General features: G+C 36.6%; 1 protein-coding gene across 1 annotated transcript in view; it reads right to left on the bottom strand.

Annotated features, from left to right (window-relative positions):
* The window catches only part of UHRF2 (ubiquitin like with PHD and ring finger domains 2), an 83817-nt gene that overhangs the window by 55300 nt on the left and 12439 nt on the right, over window positions 1-16078 (bottom strand). Inside the window, exons 2-3 of the mRNA XM_035309608.1 lie at window positions 13567-13809; window positions 6911-7173 (exon numbers count right to left, since the gene is read on the bottom strand). Coding sequence (XP_035165499.1) covers window positions 6911-7173; window positions 13567-13710 — 407 coding nt within the window. The 5' untranslated portion in view covers window positions 13711-13809. The remainder of the gene's footprint in view (window positions 1-6910; window positions 7174-13566; window positions 13810-16078) is intronic.

Genomic DNA, 16078 nt, shown 5'->3' with positions numbered 1-16078 from the left:
TTATGACATTTTACAAAGCTTATGGAAGACAAACAGCCTAACGAGGGACAAGTACTGACTAAAGCTTACTTACAGGTATGTAGTAACACATTCCTTTGTGCCATATATGCCTTTGCCTTCAAAGCAGGCTGTAATCTCCTTAGTGTGTAATGAATATTTTTTCAAGTGGTTCTACAAAGCAATTGAATTTATTTTTCAAGACTACAGGACCTAATTAGGAATACTATTTAATAAAAGTAGATGGCACATTAACACAAGCTATTTAGATACAAATACATCAACAACTTAATGAAAGAACCCATAAGAACGGAGGTCTTCCTAGAAACTGAGGAATATGCTGTTCCTAATTCTTCATGCTGAAGAATAAAATGGGGTATTGACTAGTAATTTTGTTTCTTAGAAATATATTTCTCACTTTGTAAACAAAATAGCTACCAAGCACGCCTGCAACAAGCACAGATTTGCATACATTTTCCTCTTCGCAGTCCTCTCCTTTGCCTTTATATTTGTTTCCAAAGGCATGCGTGAACACACCACTAGAGCAAACCACAAAGCAGAGCTCACTACAGGAAACTGCAGGTGTCAGCACACCCAGAGCACAAGTAAGGGTGTCACCCTAGCAAAGCTGCATTCATGACGATGGCTGCTTTGTCAGGCTACCTGCGATAAAAATCACTACTGTTTACCATTTTGGATGCTCAAAACAGCTGTTTGCTCTACTCAGCTTCAAAACCCCCAACAGCATACAGGCTCTCGAAGAGATGAATGGACCTGCACTTGGAAAACTTACCTCAAAGAAGCCAGCTGCTCTTCAGTAGCACTACCTGCACCACTGCCTACGTGCAGAGCCAGCAAATCACATTCAGTTTATATAGAGTGGATTTCTGAGTTTTGTTACTGTCGGATCACATCCATGGACAGCCTAGTTCGTACACATACATAATAGCCACTGCTCACAACATCATGTTGCACAGATGTCGAGAATGGAGGCATTCTTCAAATTATATCAAAAATTAAAAGTATATTGCAACTTTAACTCTGCCTTATTAGTCTTGCAACAGGTTTTCAAACTGCCAGCATCCATTGGGACCATTCCTGAGGTTGCTGTTATCTTTTAGCTAATGATACAAAGAAAGCTCAGATTAAAAAAAAAAAGTGGAAACCCAAATGCAAGCTGTCATTCTTGCTGTAGAGAGGCTCTGAAGGTTAACACCAGCTATCATCTTCCTACTACGTTAATGATAAGGCTCCCTCAGAGACTGCAGCATTCTCTCTAGACCCAGAAGAAACATTAAGTGTAGTAAAGTGCAGTGAGAAAACTGTGAAAAGATGCTAAAGTGACTAAAGTACTGAAGTGACAGCAAGGACTGGCTAACATGAGCAAGTTTACCCTCAAAAATCCATCATATAAACAAAGCTACGAACAGAAGAACTTCTCTTTGGAGAGGGACACTGTTGGATAAGAAGAACCCTGATTTACTTATCCACTTCAGTTCATCATGTTAAAATCTTCCTGTTACCAACAGAAAAATTGCTCACTGAAGTCTATTTAACAAAACAAAACCTTTAAGGAATCTACTTTTCATGAATCTACAGCTGGAGGTACTATAAATTCTGTCTGCATTGATCCAGGAATTTGATAAAAGCTTTAAGAATCCTCAGAAATAGTAACTGCCATCTGTCTACCTAAGTTGCCTTCACCAAACTGGGCGTGCAACTCTGCTAGTGCATCCTGCCTCACAATGCTTTTCAGACAGGTTCTTTACAGCACCAAAGGCAAGACATCCATGGAAATTCCACTGGATCATAAAAGCATCCAAACACATGCCAAACAGATCAGACACAGACTGGACTGCAATTTCTTGGGCTGGGAAGCAAAAAGAAGCCTCAGACTACCTCCAGTTAAGAACTCGGAGGAGTTCTTTGAGGCCATCATTCCACAGTATTTAACATGCTAACAATTCATTCCTTTTGCTACACTATCTAGTACCCTAAAATAACTAACCACAAACAACACACTTAATGACACTTAATGCAGATTATTAGTTCAAGGTATAATTTAAACCTCTAACTGATATAAAACCTGAGAAGGTTATCATCCAAACATGGTTGCCCTGAGAAGTTACCTACACTTAATCCATACTTAATCATTTGTGTACAGGTATACATACTGGCATTTGTCAGGCTGCGAACATCTCTAGCCTTCCTGCGAATAGCATTGAGCACCACATTAAATGGAAGCCCTTCATTACAAATAACTTACACAGGGAAGACACGAGAAGGAAGGAAAAGAGCTTCTCTTTGTCAATCAACAATTCTTTCCACTACTTCATGAAAGAGGTAACCATCAAGATGCTAACACTTGCAGAGTGAGAACTGTCTCCCTGACAGTAAGTAGGATAGTCAGTGCTGCACAAGCAATAAATATGGAGCAAGGTTAACAAGAAGGTTTTCATATGACAGCAATGTAAGATGTCTTTATTGTGCCACACTAAGCAACTGAGTGTCCTGCTCCTCATACAGTGTTTCTGAAGCAGGCAAACAAGCTATGGTGGAGACTAGCTACAGTTCAGTTATCTTCAGGATCCAACCTTATGCTGGGTTCCTCTCGAGTCCTTTCAGGTTTCTTCTGTTCAGAACAGGTTCACATCTTCATCTGTATTATAAGATAGTTGCTTGGGGCAGAATAAAGAAATGGGTGATAGCATATAAAAACTGACAGCACACCTTGACCTTAGAAGTCTTTAATGGCTGTTTGTGATAGTGACACACAAAAGTAAAACAGAAATAACAATTAATAAAAGAGCAGAAGGGGAAGAAGAGAACATTGGTAGAAATAGGAACACCTGTAGACAACTGCCTCCACGTAGAATGCTGCATTCAGAAACTGACTGCAGAAAATGAACCATCACTTCAAAGCATTATTGCCACACCTGCATGCCAAGAAAGTTGGTAACAAAGGAAGGCAGACTCAAGTTCAGTGTTGACAAATGGTCTTTACCTCACTGATGAAAACAGTGCTCTTAACCAAGCACCGCATATCTTTTAAATCTTTCACAATAAAGAAGGAATATGTTATACATCAGTAGCACTCACAGCGGGGAAACGTGTTTTGCCATAAGGTAGTTGTCCTTTTCAAAGTTACCCTAAGCCCTTAACCAGAACAGGTATTTTCTCTTCATTTGTAGTCTCTATTCATTTTCCTAGACAAGTTTTCTACTGCTTTCCCCTTCACATTTGCTCTTATTAAGAAGGAAATGGAAAGAAGAAAAGAACAAATGAAAACCTGTCCCTCAAAAGGAAGTATAGTCTTGGGAAATTGTTTAAGCCAGAAGATAAGAAGTAGGTGTTAGCAAACCTGAAACTGGAAAAGTCCTACATAGGACTTGTGATACATAAATCTAGCAGTACCAGCTAAGACTAACTTTCTCACTTAAGAAAGTCCCAAGTCCTGCTTCCAGCCTTTAAGAAAAGCTGTTCTCAGGAGTGACCTAGAAGTTACCTTACTGAAAAAGAATTAACGGTTGGTTGGATTCTTCACTTGACAGGACTGCCAAGTATTTCTGGCTAGAAGACCAAAACCAGAATTACCCTCAAATCTGTTAAGATCTAAAAATCTAACTAGTTCAGGGATCAAGTGTGGAACATACTGGCAGCCAATAGAGATGCAGACTTCCTGATGCACAGCCTAAGTAGACTTAGTAGAGCTGATGGCTAAGGAAGCATTAACCCTTACTGAAAGGGGTAGGGAGAGTAAACATCACAATTTCCAGGCATATTTAGGCTGTAAAAAAAGTGTTGTTTTGTTTTCAGATTTTTCTTACCACTCTTAAGAACTTGAAAGTGTGCTTCAATATAAATTACTACAGTGATTTAGACTAAGCATGAACTTTCCTGACAGGCACAGTTTAAGAGAGAATGATTGAGGTGAAGCTTCACTTTGGAATAAAGTTCTCAGCTGCAAAGTTCTTAGATAGATGTATCAAACAATGCATTAAGTCAGATCTAAACCTCTGAATACAGTGTGAATACTAATGACACAGCCAAGGGAAGACAGGAAAAAACAGTTTCAGGCTTCCATCTATGTTAAGACATGTGGGATCTGTGTGTTTCAGAGAGGGCAAGGTGAGCCAGGTCTGCAATAGAGGACTTTGCTGCAAGAACTGTGCATATAGTAACAGAAAGTCTGGTCCTGATGGGGTTGCACACACTTCCAGCATCTTTCTTACAGAAGCATTGCTATAAGCATTACAGGTTCCAAACAAACAAGAAGAAAAAGGATGATGTTTGAGGTTTTTTTCTTGTCAGATTAAGTCTGCCACAACACATGGCATAGTAAAGTATATTTGCTGTTCATCACCATAAGGTCTCACTTCAGAATCAAGGAACTGCAGTAGACCAGTTTAGTGTACTACAGCTGATCTGTCCCACAGCTGCAGCCTCCTTTTTGGTGAGATTTTCTTCCAAACTGGAAGGATAAAACAAGCAGAGAGAATGAGACTCAAACATCAGTGTCAGAGAAAATTAAGAAGCTGTCAACACGCGTCCACCTGGGACACAAAGTCCTCCAATGTATTCAAGTAATTTTTATGACTTTACAGACCCAAGGTTTATGCTTTCCACTTCACAGCCTTTTTTCCTGTTTCAGATGAATGCAAATGCTTTCACCTCTTGCAGGTGTATAACTATTGTGAGCAAGGCAGAGTTGAAATTATGCCACCTAAGAGAGTAATTTTCTTCAGAAGATAAAAGGGAAAATATCTTTATTTGCAGTGGCGCGTTTTGAAGAAGATCAGAAAATGCCAAGTCATTCAAGCAGCAAAATGACTGAACCTAAAAACCAAAACATCTAGGAAGAGGTAGCTCTGCAGAAGAATGAACAAGTAATAAAATATGAGCCTCAAAGAATACAAGTTAAATTAGATGAGAGAAATTCTGGAGCACAGAGGAACTGTGTGCTAAAGCACACCATGCCCTTCCTTCTTATCCATAAGGAGCATACTGACAGCAGGATACCTGCGTACAGACAGAGGTAAACACTAATGGATGCAAATAAAGTGCTGTGAGTGTCCAAATAACTACCATTTGAATATTCATGATAATTACCACTAAGTGGGACCTTTTAATATTTTTAACCAAAGGTCAGTAATATCCATGTTAAACCAAATAACTGATAAAAGCTCAGGTTTTGCTTTCCAGAAAGTCTTCCCATAGTTCTTTTTTCTGCATGTTCCAACAGCCAGTATCTTCAAACATTCAGTACCTTAGACTGAAGTACATACTTGTGCCTTTAATCACTATCTTGCAACATTATGCTCCTATGCCTTATCTAATTTTGCTGGCAATGAACATAAAATTGCTATGCATCATCTTATAGTAAGACCAAAAAGATTACTGTCACCACCTGCTCGAAGTGAGCAACTAGATCCTGAAGCACACACAAATAAAGGCAACTTTTGTTTTTCTTTAGTATGGATATGCCAAATAAAATCATGTGTGTTGTGCAACATTTTCTGTTTTAGCAATAGGGGGAAAAAAAACAGGCCATCTACAGAAGAGGAACATAATTTCACTGCAACAGTTTAAAGTGTTTCTAATGAAGCTTTTGCTCATGGCTCACTTGTATACATCTGCAGTGTTGGAAAATTAGGTAATCTTTAACCCAATCTTTAACCACAATGCACACATAATTATACTACAAAGTGTTCTGATTTTGATCGTATTGGTTGAGCAAGTTATTTCCATGTACTTCTTGTAATATTTAATACCTGATGAAGTATATAAATATTTAAAAGATTGAATATTTTGAAGAATTCAATTTTTAAGGCTGTCATCTTTGTGATTATCTAACATTTTAACTTACACAGTTGCAGATGCAATTTTGTATGTGAAATCAAGTTTAAAAAGCACACTGAGTTATAACAGCAGCAGCAAAATGTTCTCTATTCAAGTCTGTATTTTTATTTTTCCTAGCAAAACTACATTTAGTTATACTTTAACTAAACTTGAAACTGCTGCTCTGAAAATGTATTTTGGAAATCTGTATTTAATTAATACTGAATACACCTTGACTTCCTCTACCTTAAACTCGGATTGCACAAACTGCAGTATTTCTACTATTCTCAGTAGCTCTACTATTCTCAATAGCAAAAATTTAAAAATTCCCTAGAATCTATTTAGATGCTTAGTGTAATGCTTCTTCAAATGCTATTTAAAACAATTTAAAAAAGAATTTCAAGTGAATGAAATTATGCAGAACTTGTTCAGAAGAAATTTCCTATTTAGTGTGCAGTATGAAGGGCTATTCCTGCCCACATGTTGAAGGCTTCAACATTTTTTTAATGAAAAAAAAAACAACAACAAAAAAAACACAACCATCCCTTAGTGCCCTCATTCCAATTCAGAATCAATTTCATGCCCTGAGTTACAAGTTTTCTAAAACAAACCTTTGTCAGCAATGCAGACCTGCAATTTTGTGTATAACTGTTCTAGTTAGAAAAAAATTCATCCTAATTGTGTACCAAAATTTGCTCTCATGAGACTTCTCCAGTTCCAAGGAGAGGAACTGAATATACAGAGGGAACAGATAAATAAAACAGTACTTTACTTGGAAAAACCCAGAGTGAAAATTCATTTATATATATATAGTTTCTTCTTCTCATATAAGGATGGATTTAAAATTTTAAAGACAAATGAACTAATACTTGACAAGTATTTATGCATGGAAAAAAATACCATTACTCCCATGTATTCACTATAGCCACTGAGAAGTGTTTGAATGTTTTAATTTTTTCTTGATTGCAATATTGAACTTGCTTTCTTTGATTCCAAGCTTCTTCAAGAAATTCTTGGTTTATACAAACCAAATAACAATATGTGATGTCCTCAAAATAGTATCAGGAGCACTTACTCATCGTACTTGATATGATAAATAGCTTCTTCATCAGTGTCCATACAGTCTGAATAAGATGTGGATGGTGTACTGTCCAAATTATTTGCATTCTCTCTAGAATGATCTTGACTTAAGCTTCCATTAGTCCTTTTGTAAGTATTACCACTCTTTCCTTGAGCTTTACCATTCTTATGTCCCTTTGTTGCTCGGGTAACATTTTCTATGTGAGCTTCAAACCAGGCTCCAATGCTGACATCACGGGCATCCACCAATTCGTTTATCTAAAAGGAAAATTCAATAATGAGCTTATGCTTATTTTCTTAATTAAAAATTAGACAACTACTATACAACTGCTTAACCCTGTTATCCATAAAAATTTAACACCAGTAACTCATTGACCTTGAGCAAGTTCATGTAACATACAGTCATCATTAACACTCTACATGTTCAGTATTTTATTCTTATCTCACTAAAGTTTGGTATTAGGAAGAATCACAGAACTGTTCAGTCTGGAAGGGACACCTAGCATTAATCTATTCCAGCCCTCTGCTCAAGGCATAGTCAGCTATGGCAGGTTGCACAGGCCCATGTGCAGATGGGTTTTGAAAGCAAAGGAGAAACACTGCAACTTCCATCCAACACCACACAGAATCTTCAACATCAGCCCAGCAACACATTAATTTTCTGTTATATCAGAAGGGCTATTTAATTACACAAAAATGCATCAGTTAGCTAGTGAAAAAAATATGTAGCTTTCAAAATGAACACCATGTTTACTAGCTATGAATATAACCTGTACGTAATTTTAGAATAGGAGCCCAAGCAATTTTTTAAGCCTGAAAGTTAGCTTTATCTCTTTCATTGTCCTTTTTTCTTGCTTCACAAATTGTTCTTTTTGACTAAAACAAGTATACATGTATACGCAGTACTAAAGCATTAAAACACTAGCTTACAGCCATGGGGTTCTAAAACTTTCCTCTGCCTCCAAGCTGGAATTATGAATTAACCTTTTGTAATTTTACCATGCAACATTTTTTACCCCTCAGGACTTGAGAGAAAAGAGGGAGGAAACAAGTCTAACAAGGATGCAACCACAGTCAACCAAAATCCTATGGCTGCAAGCAACAGAACTATCTCCTAACGCATCTCAGAATAATAGTGGCATTAAGCACCCCAAATACTTTATTATTCTAAAGCATGTTTTATTTTCACAAGTCGTCAGCTACTTAATTGGATATTTCTTTAATAATTCTGAGAACACTAGGAAAAAAAGTGATTTAAAGAATATTTCACCCACAGTGTAACAAGCACACAAAAAATCACAACAGAAATACTGCATAGCCATGCCATAGAAAACATCTGTAATAAACAATTACAATACAGATGTGGCTTAAACTACAGCCTTTGTCAAGCTGGGACAGCAGGGACCAGCAGGGACATACTTAGCAACTCCAAAGGCTAGATTCTATTAACCAACCAACCATAATACATTTTGGCAGGGACAAGACCAAAAGAAAAAATGAAAAACACCACATTCAATAAACTTTCACTATTTAGAGTTAAGCATTCTCTAAGTATCTGAACATGCAATTCACAGCAGTTTAAGCTACCAAATTTAACCCAAGAAAGCAATATATAAATCATGTTTCAAATTTTACTCTTCTCCTTTCATTCACTTTCTTAAAACAGTCTCCAAAATTCAATCCTCTCCTTTTTCTCCCGCAAAATTCCAACACTTTATTTTTTATTCTTAAAAAACTACAGTATCTGAAGTACAGATTTTTTTTTTTTTTAACCAGGAGGAATACTTCAGTCGCCTAATAAAGAACAGCCTCATTTTAAATCTGTTTTGAATATAAGCAGTGGATTCCAACACTTGTAAGAAGAAAAATGTCCCTACACAACCTTAAGAGTTTGAATTAATTGTAGCACAGGGTTCTTTACTTTTTTGCATGAAGAGCAGACTTGAGAAACAACTATTAGAGTCCCTCATCTACTGCTACGTCTTCAAAGAAGTTCAGAAAGTGCCAGAGAAGCCATGTCAGCCAAGCCATCATCATTAGATTACAAAAATAAAATTCAGTGCAGTCTCCCATAATTCCTTTCAAAAGCATCCTTCCATAATGCACACTCACAAAACAGACTTCTCACCCTTGCGCAAAGGCAATTACCAAAGACTACTGAGGAACATCGAACAACTATTTTACACAGTTCTGTTTCTGAAAAGAAATCTATTCTGCAGCAGAGAACTTAAAGAAAAATGCAGTCAAGTCTGCTTTTATGCAAAATTGTTATGATAGATTTTCTATTGATTATAAGCTAGAACATGTCTACTTGGAGCAGTTCTTGAGTAGTAGAAGATTGAAAACAAGTTATATAAAAGAGTATTTCCCATGAAAAGCAAGAAGTACATGGAGAAGGTAAGTAAAGATGCAAACAAATTCAGAGCTCTATGGTAAGGAAGAAGTCTAACACTGGTGTAACAACTTAAAAGTCTTTTCACATTCTGCAACTGTTTAAATGCAAGTATCTACACAGATTTACCAACTAAAGACAACCACCAATCTGGTTCATCTTTCATTTTGGTTTGTAGAACAGCATCCAGTGATATAACTGAAAATGTTAATACCAACAAAACACCAACTGTTTCTTATTTAGGCTTGCAAAATTAACAAACTGTCACAAACAGAACAGTTATGATTTATGATCCCTAAAATGAGAAAATATACTAATTATCCCCAAACATTTTTTAAACTCTTAAAAAAATCAACAGAAAAAGTTAAATAGGACAGATCAAGCCAGATCCCTTTTTTCTGTAAGAATTACAACAGCAGGAATATAAAACAGATCTCATCTTTGCCCTTCTTCCTGATTTGAAGTATCATAACCTTACTTATTGTTGTATTACTTCTCCTTTTCTCTGAAGAGTTAGAAGAACTACTCCACAATCATCACCACAATACAAAGATTGATAATGAAATAATAATTGTCTACACTTAAACTGCAGCAGCATACAATTCAGTAAGAGCAAATTTCCATAATACCTGTTCAATGGGATGTTTTATGGGATGTTTCCAGTCCAGTCAAACCAATACTGCGAACTGATTCACAGGAATATAATGACAACATATGATGAACAAGCACATCTTTAATTACTGAAGAAAAATACTGCATGCAAGTAGAGACCGTACATATTCCAAAGCAAAACCACAGACTATTTTGTTTTTCTGCGACAGAAATCTTGAAATTAAAATGCTCTAAAGGGCCAAAGAAAAGGCTGCAAATAGATTTGGCTCTCACAGCTAAGATGAGAGGAGCTATGCAACAGAGCAATTAAAGAAATACCAACAATCTTTAAAAGATACAAGAACATTGTAAACTAAACCAGGCAGAAGCACCAGATGAAGCCATCATTCTAAAGCAGATAAAAGGAAATACCGTCCAATCTGTGGAAGCCCCACTGATGAAAAGTTACGGTATAAGTCGGGGGAATAAAAACTAGTGTGATTTCCAACAACCATAAAAATCACTGAGGTTAAAGGTTCTTCTCAAGATCTCCAGTCCAACCTTCTGCTTAAAGCAAGGTATGAACTGAGTTCATGTCAATTTGTTCAGAACTTTACTGGATTGCTATGTTGTGAAAAGTTCCAAGGATGGACGTTGCTCACCTTCTCTAATGCAACCTGTTTCAACCCTTGTCATCATAGTTAATATCCTTACTACCTCTTTCTAATTCCCAAATATTTTCTTTCATTCTCCTGTTCTGCACCTCAGTAGAAAGCTTTGTCTTTGAACAACATTGGAAGGTCCTGTCTTCCCCAGAGCTTTCTCTTTTCTATGTTAAATACACCCTGTGTCCTAAGTCTCTCTGAGATAGCCAAACTGTACATCTTGGTGTGAACTTGACCTGCTGAACTTGCTAAGTTTATCACCACTTTCCTTATGTTAACACACACAAAGTTGAACGCAGAAGGTGGAACAGCAAATTGCAAGTGAAGCTGAATAATCATTCATAATTGATAATGAAGTTGAATAATCAGCTCATCAACTGGCTGTGTTCCTGCTAATTCAGCCCAGCTCCTGTTGATGCATTCTTAGCATGTGGTACTGCTACGGTGCACTGATGACTTTCAGCCAATCTTACACCAGCTCCAGATGCCATTACTGCAGAGCCAATACCCAGCTGGGCTGCCACACTCCCAGCCTGCACCATGGGAGAATGTTATTCATCCCAAATGCAGGGCTTGATTTTCCTGAGGTTTATGGCAGTCCATTATTCTAAGTCCACCTACATCCTTCTGAATGGCAGACTTGACTTCCCACCAGCTACGCTACCCACTGCTCTGCCAGTGTTCACAGACTTGAAGAAAGTGCATTTCCTCTGTCTCTCCAGGCCATTGGTGAAAACACTGAAGAGTACAGGTCCCAGGATAGAGTCAACAGATTGAGTAAGAAACTACTAAAGAAACTACACCCACTACTAATCGTTCTAAATTCTGATTTACAAAATCAACAGAATTCCTCTGTATAGTCACCATAAGTCACTATTATAACCATCTATACAATAATTATCACTTTTTTTTCATCTTCACCTCTACCTTTTGTTTTCTCTTTTTATGAGATGTTCCATACTGGCTACACCTTTCCTTTTAGTAGCTGAAACCAGAAAGGAGTGCACTAAGACTATTCAGAACATGGAGTAACAGGTCTCTTGAGTCTATCTCTGTAAGCAGATCCAATGAAGCATAAGACTTTGCTCAGGTATAAAAAAAATTAAGAAAAAGATTAAAGATTACTCCTTCCTGTAACTAGACAATTCCTTATTGTTTATTAAACAAACAAATAATTAAACACATCCACATGTTTAGCCATCTAACATGCCTTAGTTTATGGTCTTTTTCATTAAATTTTATGAAGTAAGTTTTCTACCTTTGAATTGCATTACTGGCTAGAATGCATTTCTTAAAGTTCCCTGATTCTGTAAGCAGAAAACCACCAAGTGTTCCTTCTGTCACCTGCAAAACAGCTAAGAACAATGATCACAGCCATACACCAACTACTTTTTCCCTCTCCATATATTAAAAATATAAAGCTGGCTTGAGAAAATAAAAATTCACAGGTAACAAAGGAGAAAGTGTTAGGCCCCTAGTAGAAGAGCAGAAAATTTCCATGACTCAGCAAAATGGGTTTCCTCAATGTTTGCCAGCATCACCATTCTGTTCTGTTTATCATTTTAATCTTGAATAAGAACATTTAGAAGAAGCTGATACCATTCACAGCATTCTTGAAAATACACAATTAAATGCTCGTTTCGTTTGATCTACCAATCTTCTGTGGCCTTCCATCTTGCTAATGTACTCCCCATCCTCTCTCATACTACATTTAATCAGTGAATATAAAAAGCTAAAATAGCAGAACTGAAGAACTGTGTTTTATTTTCACTGTAATAAGGAGACTAAAAGAAAAAGGAAGCACACAAGCTTGCATCTTCTTATTTTAAGATACTAATTTCTTGACTCCCTGACTTCTCAGACAAACTATAAGACTCATTGCAAAGAATGCTGTTGGAATGTAAAGTATATTACCACTTGTCCTTAAACTGTTACATGATGTTTCAGGTTTTTAGTTAAACCAAGATAGCTTTTCATCTGGATGAAGGGTCTAAATTATACCATTCCTCTACCTGAAAGAGGTAGAGATATGGCAGTGCAATCTTTCTTTTTCTCTGTGTAAACTTGGACGTTTTTCACATGAATTACTGCTATTGATACTACTCATCAAAAAGCACCTACAAACCAGCAGGAAAGTGTTACCATATGCAAAAAAATGTTACCCTCACATACACATCTAGCTAAATATCCAGCTACCTAGCAATCTGCAAATTGCATGTTTTCTGTTTTAAATTCTAGTACACTGGTACAATCCGAGATGACAATATGGAAAAATTCAGGTTACTAAAAACTAACAAGGGAAGTGATATATGTGACTCCTAAACAAACTATAATAAAATCACATTGTATTATATTAAGTTTATCTTGTTCTGGTAGAGGACTGATAAGCATTAGTATTAAAACTAAAATGGAAAAAATAGGGGAAAAAGCCACACTTTTCCACAGATCTTTTCTGTGGATTTTTTCCTCTTTTTACAGAAAGTACAGCTGTTTCACAGGCACTCTTAACTTACTGTAGGCCACAATCCACTCACTAAAAAACAGGTTTTGGAGAACACCATGTGTCAAAGTTTATGAACACTCCTGAAACACTGATGAGCTTGGTACAGCAACACACATTCTGTAAGTTATTTTAAACTAAACCACATTAAAAAACTTTACTATGAACTTTACTATAATACTCTTCCCCAAACAACTCCATCAAAAATCAGATTTAATCCAGATGACTGAATTTTGAAAACACCTAAAATACCTATATTTTTTTAAAAGTAATTTAACTCAGTTTAACATCTCTAATATAAAGAATGCAACCGTCAGTGAAGCTTCAACAACTTGCAGAGGTATCTACCTAAGTTCAGTTTAGTTTCCCTAGCTGGGAAATTATGTTAAATCATGAAAGAAAGCAGTTAGGATATAGACACTTGTAAAAAAAGCAAAAAACTTTTTAACAAAATTAAACCTGCAGGTGAAGGCAAGCTTCCAACTTTCAAAGCTTGTACATACCTTGTACAATCCAATGCCAGGATCAATGAGAAATGAGCGAGATGATGTAGATGGCTGACTGGGAGATCCACTACTTGTTTTTTTGACTTTGTTCTTACAGTTGGTAACAGCACAGGGATTGACTTCTCCATCTTGATCTGTCATAGAAGCCGTGGTAGGAGCTTCAGATTCAGAACGTATCAAAAGCTGAACTATGTCATTGAGTCCAACATTGTAGTCAAATAAAGTGTGTCCATCTTCTAGCTGTCAAAAAAAAGTATCATTGTAAAATTCTATCTTAAAGTAAGAAGTTTCCAAGTCTTCCTTTAAAGGCAATATCCACACAGACCGTAAATCTGTACCGAAGTTATTTAAGAGACAATCCATCTACTTCAGATAAACAAAAACCTGTGTCTCAAGTAAATGCAAACAATCAACTCTCATCAAGTTACCTGTCATCACGATTTCACCAATGAAAAAAAATCACTTAAGAGCTTAAATCAGAAACAGACACCTTTACAGACTTTGGAACTTTTAATTACACTGTGATCTTCAAGATAAAGAAGTCATTTTCTAATTAAAACATGCATAGGACTTATGCAATAACTAAAAAGTGGCAATGTCTCATTGAAGTGAGAGTTTTTATATTGTCATAGTACTGTATACATTACAGCTACATAATTTCACTCTTCTCCCATCTCTTCTTGAAAGTAAGGCAGTACTGATGCCTTCCCATTGTTTTGAGAACTCTTTCTCACATGAAAAATCTAGATATAAAAAGCCTCATACACATCCAACTCTATTTACTTCTCAAAATAAGACCTGGAAACATTGCACAACAGCAACTACAGCGAGAAGCAACATTAAAATATGCACTGGACCTTCAAAAGTTATAAGAGGAGCTCTCCTAAATTGAGAGCACTTGAAAAAACAATATTATTCCAGACTTAAACACCCCACAGAGAAGGGCCCAAACCACCTTTATTCACTGAAGACATGACTTTAATCTATCAATTACACAGTTATAATACTGAGGAAGAATGCATGAGGCAGCATTCTCTCAATAAATTTAAACATCTAGGCACAACTATATTCCAGATTCATTGTAATTCTGCATAACACCAGAATATAAATAGACTTTTTAATCATACATAGTCATAATATGTAGTTACTAAGCATTACTGTAGGTTCTACCTAACAGGTATCTTAAAGCTGTGCTCTTATTTTTATCTGATATCACCTACCAACAATTAAACTAAGAAACGCACATCAAAAACTGATTAGTTGTATGCTAGGAGAGCACATAGCAGCAAGGATTAGTGACCATAACTGCTTTGTTCTGTTAAATACCCTCATTGACTCACAGCATCTTCAAAGTAGAGAAGACAAGGTTTGTCCAGAAATGTAATGCATTGCTTTGGGACACCAGAACTTGAATTTGAGTAGTTACATTTTACTTCACACTGCAAAGGCAGAACAAATTGTTTGACTAGGAAGCCTCCCACCTGCTTCTAAACTGCTTCTGCAATGAAAAGCTACCTTTTTTCCCCTCCTCCTAAGAGGAGGGACAGAATTTCAAACAGCATTGTTCTGGGAATCTTCTCAAATAGACCCGTTTTCAAGAAGTTATGAGCAGTACCAATATATCAAGCAAAAGCAGAGAAGACAAAGAAGCAGCAAAGACAAGTAAGAAGGAATTTCCCAGCTTCCCACTAATCTAGTTTTCCATTACATTCAAATGATCACAAGACTGACAAAGTTGGGATTAAAAAAAATAAAAAACCTACACAGAACACTGGGCAGACAACAGTTATGGACACAATCTGACACTCAAAGCATCAGTTTTTCTTCCATAAGGGCAAAACCCATGTTAAAGATTACTCTCCTTACTCCTGATAAGGAGCACACCCATAGTTAAAATTTACATCAACCTACATTTGATTAAGTACACATTCCCCAAAAGCAGAGTGCACTGAAGTCACAAATGAGACTCCAAACATTAGTTTCATTGCTTTGGTTAAGCAACAGCCTAAAGCTAGCAAAACTAAATACAGAAAGGCTAGTGATTATTCTCTGCAATCCTGCAGTGGAAGAAAAGCTCCAAGTTTGGCCAACAACAATGGGAATGACCCACACGCAGCTGAAAGTTTTCAAACCAGTTCAACACATACCAGATACACCATCAAAACCTTCAGTACAGTCCAGTTTAACTATCAAGTGTGCAAAGGTCTTAAAATGGAAATCTCATCAAGCTAGTGGTATTCTACAGGAGACTGCCAACACTGTCTCATATACCTGGGGCCCTAGGGTAGGGTTTCATACTGAGTAACAATCTACTTAAGCAAGTTCATATAACCATTCCCCTCCCACTATGTTGTATATCCCCACTATGCTTGTGACAACTCTAAGAAAAGGAACACAAATGTTCTTGCAGCCTTATAACAATCCTGATTTGCAGGCTTTTCACGACACTAGAAGTTTGTGGTTAAAAAAAAATAATACTGAATTCATAATACACATAAACCCAAAACAA

Source organism: Oxyura jamaicensis, chromosome Z (genome assembly GCF_011077185.1).
Source record: "Oxyura jamaicensis isolate SHBP4307 breed ruddy duck chromosome Z, BPBGC_Ojam_1.0, whole genome shotgun sequence".
In the NCBI taxonomy this organism is placed as follows: Eukaryota; Metazoa; Chordata; class Aves; order Anseriformes; family Anatidae; genus Oxyura; species Oxyura jamaicensis.
The sequence above is the reverse complement of the archived record's forward strand: the minus strand, read 5'-3'. Positions and strand labels throughout refer to the sequence as shown.